Source organism: Parus major, chromosome 12 (genome assembly GCF_001522545.3).
Source record: "Parus major isolate Abel chromosome 12, Parus_major1.1, whole genome shotgun sequence".
Classification (NCBI taxonomy): Eukaryota; Metazoa; Chordata; class Aves; order Passeriformes; family Paridae; genus Parus; species Parus major.
In genome coordinates this window covers 4,976,572-4,992,629 of record NC_031781.1, presented here as the reverse complement: position 1 = coordinate 4,992,629, position 16,058 = coordinate 4,976,572, and the positions used below count along the sequence as shown (strand labels likewise).

At 39.3% G+C, this 16,058-nt stretch overlaps 1 protein-coding gene across 1 annotated transcript; it reads right to left on the bottom strand.

The window, feature by feature from the left end:
- Positions 1-2,363: 2,363 nt before the first annotated feature.
- On the bottom strand, positions 2,364-15,039 carry RFT1 (RFT1 homolog). The gene is made up of 13 exons (XM_015641219.2): positions 14,934-15,039; positions 14,742-14,827; positions 14,117-14,233; positions 12,437-12,626; positions 11,759-11,860; positions 10,868-11,002; positions 9,859-9,937; positions 9,561-9,611; positions 8,854-8,984; positions 7,856-8,000; positions 7,426-7,531; positions 6,213-6,462; positions 2,364-5,353 (listed from the first exon to the last, which is right to left on the bottom strand). The coding sequence occupies exons 1-13, from the start codon at positions 14,994-14,996 to the stop codon at positions 5,189-5,191; spliced, it is 1,620 nt and encodes a 539-aa protein (XP_015496705.1). The 5' UTR covers positions 14,997-15,039; the 3' UTR covers positions 2,364-5,188.
- Between the last annotated feature and the right edge of the window lie 1,019 nt (positions 15,040-16,058).

Here is a 16,058-nt window from a genome sequence, read left to right as displayed (position 1 = left end):
GAGGAACACTCTGTTCCTTGCACATGTACTGTACTCAGCACGCTTCCCTTTCCTCATCCCATAACATCTCCTCACCCACACTGAGAGACTGCTAAAAATCATTACACAAATAAGAGAAGGCATATGAGTGCACTTCATGGCACTTGTTTTATAAAATTACTCCCAAAAACCCCTTCCATTAGGAAAACAGCACTGCCAAGTCAAGCGTCCAGAACCAAAAAGAAACCACAATTAAATTTTTCTGTGCAAACTTAAATTGCTCCCTCCTCATTCTGTGCTGTCAGGGCTGGCAAACAGGCCATACCACAGCCTTCAGCAAGCTGACCAACATCTTCCTCAAGCCAGCCCAGGGCACGGCTCTTGTGATTTTTGCAACAAGACTGGCTAGGCTGACTTTTTACAGCAGATAGGGACATATCTACATACAGGAGTTATGAATGGCTTGTCAAGGTATGATTGAAACAGGAATCAAAACAAACAAAAAAAGAAGAGTAGAAGATATTTCCAAGTAATAAGGCAATTTCTCATAGACAGTGCATGACTGTGCCTCCGTTGTTCTCTGAGACAAAGGCACATCCCTTCAGAACAGCATCAGTGCCTTGTTTCATACTCCTCTCTCCCAAGGATGTAAGTCTGGACTATTCCTGCACTTAAGAATGTTGAGAGCTAAACCTCACAGTCTTCTCCCAAGCTCTGTTACATTCTTTCATCTTTGGAGCAAAAGTGTATCACAAAAAACAAAACATGATTCTTATTTACTGCAGGACTAGAACTACTCATCCACCTGATGTGTGTTTAAGGACTGCTATATCAGTTGGTTTTTTTCTTCTCAACACAGCTTTAATTATTTCAGACTTGTTAAATGGGCCACGGATATAAAACATCTGCACTCTTGGTTATGTGCCTTGCCACTTTCTCAGTTCAGTGGGATGGCACAGAACTTTGGATATAAATTATGCCAAATACATTATCCATGATCCACAAAACCTCATCAGCAAACAATACACACAGCTCTGTCAGAGGCTCATTCACCACATCTAACCAGGAAATCTGACAAAGGAAAACCCAAAGCTGTTTTACCTTTCCTCACAATTACCAGAAAATCCTGCCTTAGCTGTATGGGGGGCACACACTCATCCCATTCCACACACTCATCACATTCCATGAACAGAGCTCACTACAGGATGTGCAGTGACAGACACACCACTGAAAAGGGTTCACTCCTCCTCCCAGCCCCCAGCAAGGCCGAGCATGAAGCACAGCTCAGATAAGAAACTAGAGAGAACACACATCTTTCCATGGACACAATCCAAAGTGAAGCAGAGACAAGCACTTCCTATCAGTTTTCTTTAGATTCCCAGCTGCTCACACTTTTGAGCAGGCCCTGCTGTTTCCAGGGCCCAGCTGTACATCACATGTGCACAGCTTCAAACTTCATTTTCAGCTTATATTGAAAACCAGCTCCCTTTCCACAGCACCCTCAGAACGCAGATGAGTTATGCATTTTGTGCTGAACAAAACCATTACAGCTCAGCACATCTATTGAAGCACTGATACGGTTCAGAAAGCCTCAGATCCCCTCTCTTTGGCATTACCTTTACAATCAGGTAATTAAACCACCAAAAAAAGCATGATGTTCAGACAGCAAGAAATAGGAAGTCCACAAAAAGAATTTCAAAGTTTAGATAGAAGGACAGTTCAGGAACCAAGGAATTATGAGACTGACCTCAAGGCACTCACAGAATCCTTCACGTGAACTAAGAAGTCAATACCCCTTATGGGTGCTCAATTGTGGTCAACATTCAAGTTTTTATCTATTACCTTTTGTGTCTGATAAAGCAGATTAACTATTTAGGCAAAGCTTTAACTCCTCATTTCTTTGCTTAAAAAGGGGCTCCCCCTGCCCTACTTCTTTACAAATAAAATATTTACAATACTAGGGAAAAATCAAACAGTTGAACAGTTGGTTAATTGGTTAGTTCCCAATAACAGCATTGCCATTCAAAAACTAATTCAGCTAAAAAAACTCCAAGAAATATCAGATCTATTCCTGGCCACTGACTCAGTTTTTATCACAACAGTGTATTGTAAAAGCAAACAAAGGAACTTGGCCATTCCAATTCATACAAACAATTTGACAGAAACAAAGAGGAAAAAAAATTACTATAATGATGCCACTTCTCACAAAACTACTACAACATATTTTATCTGTGTGTCTGTTCGGAAATGGTGTATATGTTTAGGTTGATAATTTAATTTATACATAAAATATCCTAGAAAATCCAACCAAATTCAAGCATCAGCTGTACCAATGATACAAATAAAATTCCAATAATCATCAAGTGCAAGACAGAAACAAAATGTAAAGGAAATAAACTTTATTTAGTGTTACCTTGAAGATCATTTATCCACAAATAAAAATGCACCACAAAGCATGAAATCATAACCATTGCCACCAAAGAAAATGTTTCATTCCCCTTTGGCTGAAACTAAAAGATTTCAGAACACTGCAAAACAGCTTCATGACACTTTAGACAGTCGTGCCTTTGATGATGAACAGGGTTAAACCAAAGGGAAACATAGTCAAGTTCAATCTTAGCTTTGTCCCTGAGTTTGAGAGTTTGCTGCTTTAGCTATAAAGCAATTAACAGCTCTGACATTAAGGATCTCATTGATAAATAAGAAACCAGCAGACAGTTTCATAGGTCTCTATTTCCTGTCTCTCCTTGCAGTTTCCTGCCACATAAAACATTAAAAACAAAATATCCTGCATCACAAACATCAGTCAACCATCACTGAGCAGCTTACAGATGATGTTTACATGAAGAATGTTCCTTAATTTGCTAATGAGCAGTCATTAAGTCACCTTATGTGTCTTCCTGATTCATGTAAAATTGCTTTTGAGACGTGAGATTTACCAATATGAAATATGACAAATCATATTTCCAATGAAATGACACAAATTGGTGTAAGAATGTAACTTGTCTTTAAATTAATTCACTGCATTTATATTAAGTAATATTTATGAGACTACACAGGTCACTGTTTAAAAGAGGAGATCTCACATCACCCTACTTATGAGATTACAAGTAGCAGAAGTAATATCAGTGTACAGCTGGGGCTGTAAGAGCAGAATGATTTCAAGTTTCAATTTGTATAAGAAGTTCTTTCATCTCCAAAGCACTTCAGGTGCAGGGCTGTACAAAATTTCTCATTCCAAGGAGTTATAAAAATTCACTGTACACATTGAGATATTGCTACAGTGGGATCCCAAAGACACAGAGAAAAAGACAGACCATAACACACAGTCCATAGGTTCAATTGTCTTGATTTTTTTTGTACTACAAACAAATAAAGGAGAAGCAACTGTTGTAGGCTTTGACCATTCATAATAAAGAAGCTTCAACCCTCTGCAATATTTGAAGCTGTACTTCATAACTAACTCCACACCTGACAGAAAAGAGAAAAAAAAGCAGTAGGATCACTCAGAAGAGAGAAACTTAAAAGACAAAGAACTACTGAATTCAATTAAGAAGACAGAATAATGTACAGTTTGTTTAGTTTTGACAGATTTCAAAACAGCATAAGAAGAATCAGCAAGTCTGTATCTACTCCTTGCAGCCACACAATGGAGACAAGTGCCTTTGGCTATGCAAGGCCACTCCTTTCCCTTCACTGTCACATTTTGGTTTCTCTATGATAATTTTTCAATCACCAAATTCTCATAAAAAGTATCTCTGGCAATGTTTTCCAAGTGGGAATTACCAGAGTTTAGAAAATATTTCTGACTACAAGATGAAGGCCCTGACACTGGAAAGCATTTCAGCCTGGGCACTGAGGTTACCAGAATGAGTTCCACAATACCATTGCAGTAAGGATTTTTTTTTAAACAGTCTGAGGATCTGCAGAGTTGCTACATAATTAAACTAAAAGCTTTCAACTGCACACATTTGTCATCTCTTGACATTTTTTGGTCCATCCAAACACTGCAAAGGGAACACTGATCATTATAAACCTGCCACTTTTACATTCTGAAACTGCCCAGTTCAGCTCTTAGATCAGCAATACAATACACCGTTACACCTAAACCAACAGCCTTACATGGAATTTTTGAACTTCTGAACATCCAAATTTCCAACAATTCAAAAAAAAAAAAAAACAAAAACAATCCAGAGGTTGAGACTGAACAAGAAACAAGATATGAAGAAAACATTTGAACAAAAGGAAGTATTTACTATTCAATAAAGAAATCTTCAATATGCGTAATTCCCTGTAAAAAATCTTATTAAATATATTTAGCATTCAATTGCACGGACAAAATAATTTTTGTTGAGACAAGTTTGTTCATGCTGGCATTTAAAATCTCAGACAAACCCAAAAAACAATGGAATGAAAATAAGAAATTTAATGAGTAATCTTATGAACTGCACCATTAGTGATTGTACTCAACACCTTCCGCAGACAATGCCCAAAACCTCTTCCAGCTAAGGCTTCAGAGTATTTCTGACAAGTTAATCAATGCCCTCAGACATGAAGGATCTGCTGAATGAAATAATCTCACAGAGCCAGCAGGAACACACACTGTGTATTCCATTAATTTACTTGTAAACGTCAGGATTTTCTGTTCCCCACTTTGCACTTCAAAGAGTGACAGCTCAATCCCTCTGCACCACACTGTGTTCTGCTCCACAACACTCACACTGGTGTTGGTCCTTGCTCTAGGGTTCTCCTCAAGCTTTTGGGTATTTTTATAGTATTTATTGTTGTGGTTGGTTCAGGGGGATTTTTCCCTGATCATTTTCTCTCCAGTTAAGCAGCACCCATGCCAAATAAGAGCCTTCTAAATCACATCACGCCTTCCCACACTGCCCAGTGGCAACAAGGGGAGCTCTCTACATGTAGTCTGTCAAACAGGTTATGTCAGAGGGTGCAGCTTAGATCTTCAGAGGCTGTTTGAAGAAAAGCTTAGAAAAGAATGGTGCATGAAGAGAAAATTATTCACTTCTCTTTTGCTGTACTGACCAGTTCAGAAGACAACATAATATTCATGTGGCAATTGTCATAATTGCCACTCCCTTATCAACAGTCCCAAACACACATGGAAACCATTTTTTCCATACAAATCTTATGGAAAAAACACAGCCCTTTACTGCAAGCATATACAAGAACTGTTCTGCACAGGAGCAGGTCATGTTCCTTTCTTCAAATAGCGGGAGAGGAACTGGCTCCTGACAAAGTGGATGAGCTTGGTCTCTGTGCAGAACATCACAACGAGGGTTGCTGCAAGGCACAGGGCACCCGTGCTGATGTGGATCAGCCTGGCCATCCAGCCCTTGTCACAGCAGAACAATGCCTAAAACAAAGAAAACAAGGGATTGCAGGAAAACCAGTCAGCACAAAGTGCATTTACTGTCCCAACAAGAAATAAGGTCCAACACCTCTGTCCAACACACCAACGTCACATCAAGCGAAGCCTGGTTTTGCACATGCACTGACCCTACACTAAATCATCTTCAGGACTCACAACATTTGCTTTCTTAAGTTCTGTCAGCAAAACATAACCATTCAGTAGATATCTGGTAAATGAGGAAGCTGCTGTTATCTGGCATGCAGAAACATGTAAATTGGGATGACACAAAACTTCACTGGTGCTATCAGGCAAGTCTGCTACTGTACAGCAACATATCAGGCTATTTTCTAAAAAAACTGGAAATCTCCCACTCCAAAATATAAAATTCTCCTTTCTCAGGCATAATGGATTTTCAAGCTGTCAAATTTTGTACATTGGAAAGCTCTAGTCCCCTTAATAATCAGCCTGAATAATTACCATCTTGTACTGAATAAATGTGTTAAACATGCTTTCAACAATTTTTGGTTTTCTTCTAGTTGTGGTTATTACCTGTTTTTACTATAGAATTTTTAATGTCAGTTTCTTGGTGCAACTGCAACATTTCCATTATTAATAACTAAGAACATGGATTAACTATACATAGCAGAAATGTGTTAAATTTTATTTTACTTGTCAGATCCACCTTGTACAGGTGGCAGAGAACATTGATACAAAGAATGTCTTATCAGTATATCCTGCCTTTCTGTAATGCAAATCTCCCAGCCTACCCTCAAAAGCCTTTTTACCTAATGGCATTCCTCTTTTTGTGGACACTAAAACCTGGCAGCAGTATGGCAGTGAGAGCAGAGAGGAAAGAGCTCACCTCTGAGAAAGCAGTGACCACTGCACTGATGATGTAAACCAGCAGCAGAGCTGGTGAGGGCAGCAGGCCTGTCAGGGGTCTGTGGGTGCTCTCTCTGAAGTAGTGATAGATGTAGTGGGTGCTGTGAGCTATTCTGATGCCCATGTTGAAGCAGTTGGCAAGGATAAAGCCCACACTGCCATACCAGTGGGTCAGGAAATAAGAGATGCACAGAAATATGAAAGACAAGGCAAGCATAACAAAATTGTACCTAGGGAAAAGAAAAAAAAAGAACTAATTTAACAATGCATGCAGTTACAGCATTAATTTACTAATGACCTTTTATTTTCTAACATGAGTAACAGAATTTCTCTTACCATCTTCTAGTGAAAATAAATTTGAGAAATGTGATGATAAAAAAATAATTTGAAAGAAAATGCATCAACCAAATTAAACCAAGAACTACATTATCTGAACAAAATTCTATTACACTAATCAGCTGTACACTCATTGCAGAAAATCAAATTTTATAACAATTATTAGTAATGTAAAAACTTGTGCATTTTTTGCTATTTTATGTTGAATGTTCAAGAACAAATCAACACTTTATTTCATTTCTGTTACAGTGACTTGGAAAACTAATGCACATTTTAAAGGGGCTGTGAAAGCAGCCCTTGCTAAGTCAAAAAAGCTCCCAATTTCATTGTGGAAAATAGACCTCACTGAAATTAATTTGAAAAGGCCACATGAGGGACAGCCTAAACACAGAACCAGGAAACAATCCAGGCTGGAAGGGCTCTCAGGAGGTCACCTAGTGCAACCTCCTACGAAGCAATAAACAGGATTCACACCCACAGCCTGGATCATTCCTAAGTGTAAGTCCAGTACCTGTACGTGAAAAATGTTAATAGATGCAAACTTTCAATACATCAAGTGATTGTCTTAGAAAGTGTAACTTCAAGCTCATCTCTGCAGAAAACACACATTCAAATTACTTTACCAGTTAGTGATGTGCCAAAATCTAAATTAACAATTTCTTAGTTTCTTACCTTTTTACCCAAACCTTCAACTTTTGCTAAAGCTTCTACATCTAAATCTAAATGCGGACAACCTAGCAAGGAGCTGCTTTTCTGTGGGGCATGATATTATCTGTGCCAATTTCAAAAGCACCAATTCCTTTTTATGGTCAGCACAAATAAATTTACAGGAACATTTTGGAGACACTGTTTCCTACCTGTCCACTTCTTCTTTGCACATTAAGGCAAATGTAAAACATTCTGTTACTCCATTGACAGCAAGAAACAGGACATACAACGAGTAACACCGGAGGAGATTTGGACCTGAAAAACACATTAGAAAGTCAAACAGTTAATGATTTATTTTATCAAACCACTTTATTTTTACAGGCACTGATACTAAGAGATGGAAGTTGCAATATTAATACTAATAATGGAAGCTTAAGTTCATTTGAACAAGTTTCCTGTCTAGATATCTTGAGAAGAAAACACACAAGGTGAAGGATTCTGATGAGCTAAATCACAGATTTCAATAGCGGTTTCACAGGAAAAAAAAACAAACTGCTGATTTACAAAAAAATCATAATAACTGTAGGTTTTTTTTTTCCTGAAGAGTGGTGTTTTAAAACCAGGTCTATAAATCTTTACCTGTTCCAGAACTGAGCATTGAACCTCCATAAATATCCAGAGCCAGCTGAGAATAGGCATAGCCAAAAACAGTGATGGTGAAGCCAATCAGGAGCACAAGTTTCAGCAGCAATTCCAATACATTTGCAGCCATAGCAACGTCATCCTGAAAAAAAACATAGTAAATCACATGAACCAAAATCAATGTAATAATAGCCACTCTGGAGGAGAAATGCTACTTCAGAGAAACAAATCAGTTTGTATTGTGTAAAAAGGTGTGAAAGGTATCCTTTGTCATTGAATTATTCACACACAATGTCTTAACTTGGCAACATTTTTTACATATTTATTATTCCACCATTTTTTTAGTTCTACACACCAGGTAGGTTTTATATAAAATATATACACAGACACCTCCCTTAACCCACCAAGGACCTACAGGATTTAATTGTGTGTTGATGTGCAATTAGCAGGACTGTTACAGGCTGACCTTCATGAGTGATCAAGAATATTACTCTGTGGAACAAAGCTCTTATTCATTAATCCTCCTCATATAACTCAAACATACATAAAAAATCCAGTTCTTTTCCACCCAAAGCTGCACTCTTCAGAAACATTATTTAACATTATGCTGATATGTTTAAGTAAATAAAGTACTTCCAGATAGTATTTATTTAATAGATTTCATGATTTAAATAATGGCTTGCTATATCTGGAAACACACAGTAGAGTAGGCTTTCCATCACACTGTTTGAAGCAGCTGATGTTAACTTTATTGATGCAAGGCAGCACTATGCCACTGCATATATTAATTTCTATTTCATTAGCATTTTACCTATTCTCTTTTCTTTTTGGTCCAGCCTCACTCAACATTTTTGTTCTCCACTTTTCAATTTTAAAAGCCTCGATACTGAAATTTAAACACACATTTCTGTCCGTCACACTTCTGTGATGCAACTTATCTGCAAAAAAAAAAAAAACCAAGCATTTGACATGTAATTAATCTAAGATAAACATACCTGCTTCTGATCCTTTACAGTCTTGCCTCTTTCCAACACTTTAGCAAAAAATACATAAAAGCTCTCCTCAATAGGCGAAAAGATAAACCTGGCCACCAGTGAACCAAGGTTATTCACAATATCATATACACCTTAAAAAAAAAAAGACATCTCAGAGTTTTAGACATATTTTAATATGAAGTCTCTAATAACAACATGAATTCTAGTTTAACATCTCCAAAAAAAGCAAAAACAAATGGTATTTAGTACAACATTAAAGCAGAATTCTGCAAAAATTCCGACAGTCAAGCAACTACAGCTTAAAATTGCAAGTTTTGCCCACAGCAAAGGTAAGACAAAATCTAGAACAGCACCAAACCACACTTAAAATTCTTGCTGTAGAAGAATATAGAGGATCCTGATAAAGTTCACTGAATGAGAACAGGAATATAAAGATTTACTGATACAGGAGAAGGGAAAGATATACATCTAGTGAATGTCCCGTGCCATGGCAGGGGGGTTGGAACTAGATAATTTTGAAGGTCATTTCCAACCCAGGCTATTCTATAATTCTATTATCTTAAAGTTCCCTGAAATGCATCTCAAAGGCTTTGAAATATTCTCAGATTTTCAAGCTGTCTTCAAACACTTTAAATCATTTTCAGAACCACATGAAGAGCAGTGACTAAAAAAACTCTGTCACCATTCCACAATACCATCACACTTACCCTGATCTCCAAAATTTAAGACATTCAAAAAAGTCATCACATATCGTTCACCTGTAATTTCAAAATAAAAAACGTCAGAACAAGCCCCAAAATCTTTCCCAATACTTGTTCAGGCACTTCTAATACTAAGTACTCAAGAGACAAGGTCAAATGGGACAGCACCTAATTCTGAAAACCCTCAAAAACTCCATTCAAGTTGCCTCATCTTCCCCCACCCAAGTTTTCTGAAGCTTTTAAGTCAATTTTGTAAACAGTTTTCATGAGCCCTCTTCCCTCACACTTCTATGTCAATCCTCACCCTCTGTCAAAATCTGTTTCAAGAAGGATTGTTTGAAGAAACTCCAAGTCAAGCGTGCTTCCTTCCAGTTAACAAAGGTCTGCAGAAAAAAATATGAAATGTAACAAATGTGATTGAAATTACAGAGTAGAAATAGAAAACAGCAAGGCAATGCAACACTGTAGGGCAGCTCTAACTGCAGTGGTAAGGAAATCCACAATGCCACAGTTACTAACCACTAATGTAAAGTATTACTGAATTCAAGCACCAACATCACTGATCTGGCAAAAACTGATTCCCTTGTTGAAAAGCAGTGTTGCTGCAGACAAAGTACCCACATAGGAGCATTTTACAGAAAATACTAATCAAGTTTAGAGTTAGGAAAAAAATGCCCAGGGTGTTTAACATGCCAATATAACCTTCATCCTCACTGAAGATGTGAATTGTTTACTGCTCTTCAAACTGTCCTTATAAGACTTGCAACCAAGAACCACCTTTATATTTTAAATCTGTAAATCTTATCCACAGTGTTGTCTTCCTCAATTAGTCTTTTAATTTCTTTCTTCGCCTCATTTTTCTTTGAGCAATATTTGAGTGTCTCTAGGATGCTGTGGAACATTCATGGTTATTTTGTGAAGAGATCAAAGTGCCAAAGTCCATTGTCACATGGAAAAAAAACCAGTTTCTTTTCTGCCTCATATCCAGTGATAGCTGGTCATTCCCCTGCACTGTGCAGGTGGTCTATCTCCAGTTCATGTCTATTAATATTTTGCACAACCCAAGTCAGCAACAACAAACAAATAACCTCAAAGAACTCAAGTTTCATGATGTTTTTCTGACAAGAATTTTACTAATACAAACTTCAAGCATGATTTCTATGTAATATTTTTTTACTTAATCTATCATATCTTCTATAGTGCAAAAATAACCCCAAAACAACTCAATTAACTCCCCAGTCTAAAAGCAACATACAAAGTACCCTCATGTGAGATTTTAAGAAGAAAATCAAGAAATAAATTGCACAACTTACCTCATCTTCCACGAAGCTAGGTAATAGAGCTTTCACTCTAGCAACTGGAAATGACTTCTTTGTGGCTTCAGGAGATCCCAAAAACACCACAAAATAAATTACATAGCACATTACCAGAACACTGACATATAAAAGCTGGGAAGATCAGTAAGGAGAGAAGAAAAACAGTGAAACAAAATTAACTTAGAAATGCAGAATTATATACTATGTGAAAATACAGTGAGAAAAAAATGTAAGTAGTCTCTGTGCCTACCAAATATTAAACTAGGAAAGTATTTGAACAGCTCTTAAGAATGCTGTTGATCTTTTCATCTTTTTGTAACCCGTAGGTTATCATAGACCTTTGCTAATTTTCATGTTGTATTCAGCATTTTTAGATCATTGAAGATCCAATTATAAAGCAATTACTCAATCAAAAATCAAGCTGACAGCTACTGCCTACATCTCTTACTTCACAGAACTTCATAGAACATTTCCAATTTCCATCAGTTATAAGTGATCTACAACAGCCAGGGCAAAAACTAAAGGAAAAAAATTATCCCTCCTTCACTGTCATCAAGAAAAAGTTTTAACCCGAATTAATTGCATTTGATTAGCACCTTCTGATAAGGTAATGCAGGTTGGTGGTACAGGCTGGTAAAGTTTGGTGTGATTAGAATAACATAACCTTATTTGCAAGATGTGCCTTCACCGATGGAAGGTGTTTCCTTGTACTTCCCTTTAACTCTATGTCAAAGCACCAAGTCAATAATGAGTATAAGGAAAATACCAAATAATAACTCTAAATCTTAAACCTCCCAGGAGCTTTTTCTCTCAGCTCCCCAAAGTTCTTCACAGCAGGTTAAATGTCAAAGTAAAACTAAAATTCAGCTGAGAACAAAGGGAACTTACCTGAGCCAAGGAAAAAATGTAAAGGCCCCAGTGAGGATAAAGGATTACTAAAGTAACCGTCAAAATACATTTTGACACTACTGAAAGGCTTTCAGCAATTACCTTCAAGAAATAAAACAGAGAAGGGTTATTTTCTGGCAACCTAACCATGTGCACAAGCTTAAAATATATACATTTAATGCACAAAATTCATGTAGGAATGCATGATTTTCAAAGTCAGTGTGACTTGATTGCAGTTTCCACTGAGCTGGCCAGTTTAGATTGCCATTTCTCTGTAAGTTTTCTATTCTAGCATTCCACAGTTCCTCCTTTGCATTTTCTCAGTCCTTTGTACTGGATATAAGGGAGAAAATTTTGCTTGAGACTGTCATGTTCTCAATAGATACATTTCACAATTTTATGTAGAACTGTGAAAGCAGTATGTCTCTCCCTCCAATCAAAACCTATGTTTCAGGATTTAATGAACTTGAAGGTAATAATGTAATGTAATGTTGGTAATAAACCAACTTGCTCGGTTAATGGGTACAAATTCCTGGATATGTTACAAACAGGCCATGCAGTGCTAAACAGTACACACAGGAGGTTTATGTGCTTGAATATACAAAGACCCAAGTCAGTAATCTGTTCTTTTCAGTAAAGATTCCCCCCACATGCATACACCCCATGGACTTTACTAACCTTAAGTCTCACAAACAAATGAGCTTGTGCTAAAACCCAGAATGGTTCTCCCAGGAGTTCAATAATGGCAGAAAGACCAAATGCCACTACACCAGCCTGATAGTGAGGAACCACAGAAGGGTCGGGTACTTCAAGCAGGTGTAGCCAGACTAAGCCCAAGATAAGAGACCAAAAGACACCAAGAGGGACTCTAAAAAGTTAACATAAAAACTAATTAATGGAAATGTTACTTCAGCAGGAAAAAAAAACCCACAAAACAAAAACAAAAATTGAAAACCAAAACAGCACATAGAAAATTAGATTATAATATCACATATGGCCACAATGATTACACAAAAAAAGCCCCTGAGGAATTCATTCCCATTGTTACCACACCAAGAATGAATATTTTCCTCTGTAATGAACACCCTTAAGGCACTCTCTGCAAGATACAGAAAACATTTTTCTAAGCTGTCCATTTTCTACTTCAGAGACATAAGGTTAAATATCTGCATTTTTGTGCCTTAGAACCAAACAATTCTGATCCCACATCAGCCTGCACATCCTTATTCTGCTGACACTGCTTCAGAAACACAGAGCTTCTGGCACAGTCTATCAAGTTTTAAATCATTGGAGCAAGATCTCTTTGACCCTCGCACTATCAGACCCCTAAGATATTTGGCATCAAGCTCCTAAGATATTTCAGCTGCTTCACCAAAGTTAACCTTCATCTGAAGTTTTGCTTCTCTACAAGGAAAAAATTAAAACAAAAAAAGATGCACAGTCAATGTCATCTCTGTCATTTAAAGCTTGTTTGAAAGGCTATCACACAGCAGAAAGCTGAGTACAGTACAGCTTAGAGAACAGAAACAATAAATTTTAAATATTAGCATTAGACATCTCCCTGACAGGGACAATCCCTCTGCTTCATACTTGGATGCAGATGACCACACATAACCCCCCATTCTTGGGCCAGATCCAGTTAAGAGCTGGGCAGTTCCAGGGAAAGTCAGGTGCCCCACTGGGAGAATACTATTTTATCACGCAGGGGTAGCTTTCCACCATACCAGGCAGGTAAATTTACTGCCCAGTCCAGTTGAAGCTACACAGCAGCTAGAGCTAACAGAGGGAGAGAGCAGAGAGAACCAGGAACCAGAAGGGAGAAACAAGCCATAAAATCCACTTTACGCAACGTGTGATTGCTTGTTGTAGCATCCTGTGGACTTGTAAGCTGTTCTGCTATAAACAGTGCCACAGCTAAAAGAAGCAACCCTACTTCCTCCCTGTTGTTTCATTCCAACTCTTTCACCTTTTCACATCTCTCCAACCCAAACATTTATGTTGCAGGTTCACAAATGCACATCAGGTAATAAAAGAACAAAACTGAGCAGGAAGAAAAAGCAAAGTATTTGTGCAACAGGGTTTTCCTTCAACAGCTACAACCCAAATGAAACTCAAGCGACAGAAGAAATGGCACTTTTGGCAATGAATTTCTTCATGTGCTCCAACAAGAAATCAAGTCTGTAAATGCTAAAGCACCGGGCTTGAGCAGCTCCCTACCTCAGTCCTATATCAGAAACATGACTGAGGCTTCTAAATGCTGAAATAATTACCTCAGTTAATAAACACTCCCTCTCATTCTGTGAGCTCTCAGACAAGAACAAGAAATTCTAAGGAAGTAAACTTTTAAAGGTATCTTACGTCAGCCACAAGAGATTAATTGTTTTGGCCCAGTTTCTCTTGGCACTTCCACTCAAGCAAGCTCTGCGAAATGCCTCCCTGGCGAGGAAGACAACTGTTGAGTACAGCAGAGTCAGCCTAAGGGGGTGAAAAGGAAAAAAAAGAAAAAAAAAAGAGAGAAAACGATTTCTTTTCTATAGATTGTAAATCCTTCATGTGGTAGCATCACAGTTTTTACACATGACTACCTGGGAGACAATTCTTACAGGTGTGCAAGCATGGTTATACAAGCTAAAATTATCACCATCTCCTAAAAACAGAGAGAAAGTAATTTCGTGTGACCTGCAGACCAAATATGAAGATACAAAGTCTATCCTACAGGAAAAGTACATTGTATCTAGCTTTTCCTCTGCAAACCAACACTTTAAACACAAAAACCAGGCCAGTGCTACCAGTGTTTCCCAAAACAGACCTGGCGAGGCATGAAATGATCAAACCCTATGACACAGCCAACAGCAGATTGCAGAGCAATGATCAGAGCATCTCCAGTGACAGGGCACAGACCAGCACGGAGCACAAGCTGTGCCCCGCAGCCCCACCAGCCCCGGGACGCCTCAGGGGCGCCCGCTGAGCCGCCTCCCCTCACCTGACATTGACCACGCCGATGAGCTCCCGGGAGAGGTAGCGCAGGGTGAAGGCGTTCAGCCCGAAGGTGATCACCCGGAACAGCACCTGTGAAAGAAGCCGCACGGGAAGCACCTGCGGCGCCCCGCCGAGCAGCAGCAGCAGCAGGAGGAGGAGGAGGAGGAGGAGGAAGGAGGGAGGGACGGCCCCGCACCTGCAGCAGGGCGCTGGACGAGGCCAGCCGGGCGGTCTGGCCCAGCACGTCCTGCGCCGCCATCGCCCCGCTCCCGCCGCCAGGAAGTGGCGCGGCCGCCGTCGCGCCGGATCCCGTCAGCGGGGCGGTACCGCCCGGCCCGGCCCTGAGGGGACACGGCGGTACCGCCCGGCCCGGCCCGGCCCAGAGGGAACACCAGGCGACAGGGCGGGACACTGAGGGGACACGGCGCGGAGGGTGGCACCCACGACAAAGGGCGAATGGCCAAGGAACTTCAGCTCGCCAAAACCGCCACAGCCCCGGGTTCCTCCGAAGCCAGCCCAAAACTGGAGCCTGGGTACGGGAGGTGATAGCGCGGTCGAGGGGGTAACATTCAACAAGCGCTGTTTTCCAGAGATTGCTGAAAAACCTTGCGAGTTCCACCCATCCCTTTCTAAACTGAGGGCAAACGCACCGGCCCTCCCTGACCTAAGGAGAAATACAGCCGAAACGGAAGGAGAACACATTCGCTGCAGAAAGGGGAAAGGATCTTCATTGTCTGGAGAAAAAAAAAAAAACCAACAAAAAACAAACCAAAAACCCAACACACACACAACCACAAAAACAACCAAACCCCCCCAACCAAATAACAACAAAACCAAGCCAAAAAACCCACCACATAAAACCCACCCCAAATGCATCCTCAAACACCAAGATGCAATTTAATTGCAACAGATTGGATTTGATAATATAGTGCATTGAAGCCTTCCAAACAGACAAGACTTTGGACTCAGTGTAAGTCAGGAGAGTTCCAGACTATTTTGGATCACTGTTTAAGCAGTGATATATAAAAAGATTCTATCATTCTGTGTTACAGAACATTCCCTTCAGAGGCACGGCACTTCCAGATCAGAGGTCACATTTTTCTTAGCAATGCTAGAGTTGAGATTTTTCCTGTCTAAAAGAAGCAGCTACAAAGAGCATGGAGGAGGGAAGTATCTAAGCCCTACTCGATTACAGCTTTTTAGTGACAGACCATGAACAGCAGCAGTTTAAATCAGAGTCTTCAGAGAATCTGGAGAAACAACCAAAATTATTCAACCTCATGCAAAGCAGCAACCTCTCCATCAATTGTCTTCTGTATGA